Raw genomic sequence first — 6,411 nt, 5'->3', positions numbered from 1 at the left:
CTGACCTGCAGTCTTTTTCTTGACCTCTCCGCCTCCACCCTGCTCCGACCTATCACCCTCACCTTGACCTCTTTCCACCTATCACATTTCCAACGCCCCTCCTCCAAGTCCCTCCTCCCTACCTTTTATCTTCTCCTGCTGAACACTCTCTGCTCATTCCTGAAGAAGGGCATGTGCCCGAAACGTCGAATCTTCTGTTCCCTAGATGCTGCCTGACCTGCTGTGCTGTTCCAGCAATAAAGTTTCAGCCTCACAGAGTGAACACCTGTACTGGTCCCTCACAGAGTGAGTGTCTGTACTGATCCCTCACAGACTGAGCGCCTGTACTGGTCCCTCACAGAGTGAGTGTCTGTACTGATCCCTCACAGACTGAGCGCCTGTACTGGTCCCTCACAGACTGAGCCCCTGTACTGATCCCTCACAGACTGAGCGCCTGTACTGGTCCCTCACAGACTGAGCACCGGTACTGCTTCCCTGGGAGTTGGGTGGTGAGGGCATGTTCCGGCCCCTTGGTGATGAAGCCCTGTTCCCCAATGAAACGGCGGGAGTGACTGGATCTGCCGACAGGCCCCCCTCTGCCTTTCACTCTCCATAGCTGCCCACCTGGATTTTCCCTGCACACTCAGTCAGATGATAACTGATGGTAAAATCTGATTGACTCCCTGATGAAGTTTCCCACCGGGACTTGTGGATTTGAGCTCCCCTGGGAGGGGATAGTGCTGCTGAAGATGTGGTTAATCCTGTTGTTCAGAAGGCGCTGGTTTGTAACAGAGTCCCATGTTCCACTGCAGGACTCCTGACAGCTCTGTTACAGAAGCACGCTCGCAAAAACAGCCTCTCCGTGGATAATGTCACCTTCGAGTTCCACGTCCAGCCTTTCACCAAGCTAACCACAGAGTTCTTCAGCGTCCGCAAACACAAATCCAACATCTGGCTGCAAGCCTTCAAGGTGGATATTTGGGAAAAGCCGAGAGACGAGGGTCAACATGGGGAAGGATCAGGAGACTACTGGTGGGGAGAGGGTGAACCCAGGGGTCAGACACGGGGAGTATACAGTGTCCTGGGGGGGGGGGGGGGGAAGAGTGAACCCTGGGGATTTCCTCCAAACAAACACCCATGCACACACCCTCTCACACTCAGACACATACTTGACCATACTTGAGGAAAGGGGCAGGCTCACCAGCTGAATGACCCACACAATCCTTGAGACATTAACAGGAGAGAATTGTAAAGTGACCCCTGACCTGTCCACTCTCCAGGAATGGGATTTTAGCTTCAAGTCTATCCTCCAATTGGACATGTTAATGATTATACTGAGGCAATAACTTTTGATAAAAAAAATCATTGCACCTGATCAATCCTGTCAGAATCTTTTAAACTATGTCAGCTATATTTTGGTACAATGTAATTCTCGTTTGAAAAATGATACAGTGCTTGAATAATGAGAATGTAAGAAACGTGAATAAAATGAAAATGGATTTTATTCCTGACACTCTGTTCCCTCAGTCACTTCCTGCAAGTCTGTGTCACACTTATTCCATCTGCAGGAACAAAATCCCCGTCAGTTTGAATGATGTTCTGGTTCCAGCTGACGGTCACCAAGGACAGTCCAATCCTGGAATGAAACCTGGATTCGAGGTGGAATATTTGTAGATGGGGTTACCATGCAGGTTAGTCACTGAAACATATTCACACGAGGCTGCTGATGTTCTTTTACAAAGGGAGTCTATGTTGACACAAGAAAGGAAAAGAAACAACCAAAGCTGTGTATTTTATATATAGTATATATCCGCAGTCAGAAAGGTCTTTGTGCAAATAAGAAAACAGATTCAATCTGTTCCACAGCACGGTTACAGATATTCACTAAAAGGTCAACTCTGTCAGTTTTTATTTTACCGACTCTCCCTTATCCTTGGAATGCTGAGACAGATTCATGACTCCTTCCCAAATCTGCTGGAATGAACCTTTCACAATTCGGATCGTTTCAATCTTTCCAGTTCCAACAACTGACTTTGATCCAAACTCTCCCGGTTGAGAAGTTCCAGAAACTGCAGCCCTCTGGCTCGGGTCTCTGGTTATCCTGAATTGAACTGAAAATATCAATTTCTCGCAAGGAGAAAACTGTTCTCACCCCTGAACTGAGACCTTTAACCTTCTGTTCTGAAGTCAAAACGAAACTATTGACCTTTCTCTCTTTTCCCGGTTTGGCATTAACTCAGCAGTGTCAACTCTTAACTCATTCACACCCAAGGGATTCTGTTTGGTTGCTAGATGAGAATAATAACAAGCTTTTGTAGAATTGATACACAGAGATCACAGTTTTAAATGACTTTCTGACCTCTTTAAAATGGGGGGAGTATACAGTGTCCTAGGGAGAGAGTGAACCCTGGGGACAGACACGGGGAGTATACAGTGTCCTGGGGGGAGAGTGAACACGGGGACAGACACGGGGAGTATACAGTGTCCTGGGGGGAGGGTGAGTCCAGGGGACAGACACGGGGAGTATACAGTGTCCTGGGGTGGACAGTGAACCCAGGAGTCAGTTACGGGGAGTATACAGTGTCCTCGGGGGTAGAGTGAACCCTGGGGACAGACATGGGGTGTATACAGTGTCCTGGGAGAGAGTGAACCCTGGGGTCAGACACGGGGAGTATACAGTGTCCTGGGGGAGAGTGAACCAGGGGACAGACACGTGGAGTATACAGTGTCCTGGGGGGGAGAGTGAACCCTGGGGACTGACACGGGGAGTATACAGTGTCCTTGGGGAGAGAGTGAACCAGGGGACAGACGGGGAGTATATAGTGTCCTGGGGGGAGAGTGAACCCAGGGACAGACACGGGGAATATACAGTGTCCTGGGGGAGAGTGAACCCTGGGGTCAGACACGGGGAGTATACAGTGTCCTGGGGAGAGAGTGAACCCTGGGGACTGACACGGGGAGAACACAGTGTCCTTGGGGAGAGAGTGAACCAGGGGACAGACGGGGAGTATATAGTGTCCTGGGGGGAGAGTGAACCCAGGGGACAGACACGGGGAGTATACAGTGTCCTGGGGGAGAGTGAACCCTGGGGACAGACACGGGGAGTATACAGTGTCCTGGGGGGAGAGTGAACCCGGGGACAGACACAGGGAGTATACAGTGTCCTGGGGAGAGAGTGAACCCTGGGGACAGACACGGGGAGTATACAGTGTCCTGGGGGGAGAGTGAACCCAGGGGCAGACACGGGGAGTATACTGCACCCGGGGAAGGGGATATACTGCACCCGGGGAAGGGGATACACTGCCGGGGAGTATACAGTGTCCTGGGGGGAGAGTGAGCCCTGGGGACAGACACGGGGAGTATACAGTGTCCTGGGGGGAGAGTGAGCCCTGGGGACAGACACGGGGAGTATACAGTGTCCTGGGGGGAGAGTGAGCCCTGGGGACAGACACGGGGAGTATACAGTGTCCTGGGGGGAGAGTGAGCCCTGGGGACAGACACGGGGAGTATACAGTGTCCTGGGGGGAGAGTGAGCCCTGGGGACAGACACGGGGAGTATACAGTGTCCTGGGGGGAGAGTGAGCCCTGGGGACAGACACGGGGAGTATACAGTGTCCTGGGGGGAGAGTGAGCCCAGGGGACAGACACGGGGAGTATACAGTGTCCTGGGGGGAGAGTGAACCCGGGGGACAGACACGGGGAGTATACAGTGTCCTGGGGGGGAGAGTGAACCCAGAGGACAGACACGGGGAGTATACAGTGTCCTGGGGAGAGAGTAAACCAGGGGACAGACACGGGGAGTATACAGTGTCCTGAGGGGAGGGTGAGTCCAGGGGACAGACACGGGGAGTATACAGTGTCCTGGGGGGAGAGTGAGCCCTGGGGACAGACACGGGGAGTATACAGTGCCCTGGGGTGGGGGGGGTGAGTGAACCCAGGGGACAGACACGGGGAGTATACAGTGTCCTTGGGAAGAGAGTGAACCCTGGGGACAGACACGGGGTGTATACAGTGTCCTGGGGGGTGGAAGGGGGGGAGGCGGAGGGTGAACCCAGGGGACAGACACAGGGACCATACAGAGTCCTTCAGGGTGAGAATGTTTGCCCAGGGTAGGGGTCAGGGGTTTATTGGGCAGGATGAGGGTATTTACCCAGGGTAGGGATCAGGGGTTATTGGGCAGGGTGAGGGTATTTACCCAGAGTAGGGATCAGGAGTTACTGGGCAGGGTGAGGGTGTTTACCCAGGGTAGGGGTCAGGGGTTTAATGGGCAGGATGAGGGTGTTTACCCAGGGTAGGGATCAGGGGTTACTGGGCAGGGTGAGGATGTTTACCCAGGGTAGGAAATAGGGGTTACTGGGCAGGATGAGGATGTTTACCCAGGGAAGGGGTCAGGAGTTACTATGCAGGGTGAGGGTGTTTACCCAGGGTAGGGGTCAAGGGTTTATTGGGCAGGATGAGGGTGTTTACCCAGGGTAGGGATCAGGGGTTACTGGGCAGGGTGAGGATGTTTACCCTGGGTAGGAAATAGGGGTTACTGGGCAGGATGAGGATGTTTACCCAGGGAAGGCGTCAGGGGTTACTGGGCAGGGTGAGGGTGTTTACCCAGTGTAGGTTTCAGGGGTTACTGGGCAGGGTGAGGATGTTTACCCAGGGTATGGGTCAGGGGTTACTGTGCAGGGTGAGGGTGTTTACCCAGGGTATGGGTCAGGGGTTACTGGGCAGGGTGAGGGTGTTTACCCAGGGTCAGGATCAGAGGTTACTGGGCAGGATGAGGGTGTTTACCCAGGGCAGGGGTCAAGGATTACTGGGCAGGGTGAGGATGTTTACCCAGGGTAGGTTTCAGGGGTTACTGGGCAGGGTGAGGGTGTTTACCCAGGGTATGGATCAGGGGTTTATTGGGCAGGATGAGGGTGTTTACCCAGGGTGGGGATCAGGGGTTACTGGGCAGGGTGAGGGTGTTTACCCAGGGTAGGGATCAGGGGTTACTGGGCAGGGTGAGGATGTTTACCCAGGGTAGGGCTCAGGGGTTTCTGGGCAGAGTGAGGGTGTTTACCCAGGGTAGGGATCAGGGTTACTGGGCTGGGTGAGGATGTTTACCCAGGGTAGGATTCAGGGGTTTCTGGGCAGGGTGAGGGTGTTTACCCAGGGTAGGGATCAGGGGTTACTGGGCTGGGTGAGGGAGTTTACCCAGGGTAGGAATCAGGGGTTACTGGGCAGGGTGAGGATGTTTACCCAGGGTAGGGGTCAGGGGTTACTGGGCAGGGTGAGGATGTTTACCCAGGGTAGGGTTCAGGGGTTACTGAGCAGGGTGAGGGTGTTTACCCAGGTTAAGGGTCAGGGGTTACTGGGCAGGGTGAGGGTGTTTACCCAGTGTAGGGGTCAGGGGTTACTGGGCAGGATGAGGATGTTTACCCAGGGTAGGGGTCAGGGGTTACTAGACAGGGTGAGGGTGTTTACCCAGGGTAGGAGTCAGGGGTTTATTGGGCAGGATTAGGGTGTTTACCCAGGGTAGGGATCAGGGGTTACTAGATAGGGTGAGGGTGACGGTGTTTACCCAGGGTAGGGATCAGGTGTTACTGGGCAGGAAGAGGGTCTTTACCCAGTGTAAGTGTCAGGGGTTACTGGGCAGGGTGAGGGTGTTTACCCAGGGTAAAGGTCAGGGGTTACTGGGCAGGGTGAGGATGTTTACCCAGGGTAAGGGTCAAGGGTTACTGGGCATGGTGAGGGTGTTTACCCAGGATAAGGGTCAGGGGTTACTGGGCAGAGTGAGGATGTTTTACCAGGGTATGGGTCAGGGGTTACTGCGGAGGGTGAGGGTGTTTACCCAGGGTAGGGGTCGGGGATTACTGGGGAGGGTGAGGGTGTTTACCCAGGGTATGGGTCAGGGGTTACTGGGCAGAGTGAGGGTGTTTACCCAGGGTAGGGGTCAGGGGTTACTGGGCAGAGTGAAGATGTTTACCCAGGGTAGGGGTCAGGGGTTACTGGGCAGGGTGAGGGTGTTTACCCAGGGTAAAGGTCAGGGGTTACTGGGAAGAGTGATGCGGGTCTTGCACTGCTGTCTGATTCCCTTTGATGTGGCTTTTTCACAGCACCCTGACCCTGACCCTGACCCTGACCCTGAGCGTGCCCGTACCCACGACCCTGCGCCCCCTGACAGTGGGGCTTTCCTTTTGGGCCTGTATTTGGATGGCGCCTGCTGGGACCATGGGAACCAGGTGCTGCAGGATTCCAGTGTGGGTCAGCGATATTCGGAAATGCCGGAGATTCTCTTCCTCCCCGTCCAGGTGAGAGCTATCCTTCCCTTTGGGTCAATCACCATTTTCTATCGTGTACCAAGACACCCTCAGCACGTCCCAGGGCAGAGGGCCTCAGGACAGACCCAACACAGAGCCCCTCGGAGGGCAGTCCCTCGGAGGGGAGTCTGAGGGGAGT

The 6,411-nt window shown here is 54.4% G+C and overlaps 1 protein-coding gene across 1 annotated transcript in view; it reads left to right on the top strand.

Moving 5' to 3' along the window:
• LOC122540212 (erythroid membrane-associated protein-like) overlaps positions 1–6,411 on the top strand; it is a 21,097-nt gene that overhangs the window by 4,513 nt on the left and 10,173 nt on the right. Inside the window, exons 3-4 of the mRNA XM_043675597.1 lie at positions 792–949; positions 6,069–6,263. Of these exons, the coding sequence (XP_043531532.1) occupies positions 792–949; positions 6,069–6,263 (353 nt within the window). The remainder of the gene's footprint in view (positions 1–791; positions 950–6,068; positions 6,264–6,411) is intronic.

Source organism: Chiloscyllium plagiosum, chromosome 3 (genome assembly GCF_004010195.1).
Source record: "Chiloscyllium plagiosum isolate BGI_BamShark_2017 chromosome 3, ASM401019v2, whole genome shotgun sequence".
In the NCBI taxonomy this organism is placed as follows: domain Eukaryota; kingdom Metazoa; phylum Chordata; class Chondrichthyes; order Orectolobiformes; family Hemiscylliidae; genus Chiloscyllium; species Chiloscyllium plagiosum.
The sequence above is the reverse complement of the archived record's forward strand: the minus strand, read 5'-3'. Positions and strand labels throughout refer to the sequence as shown.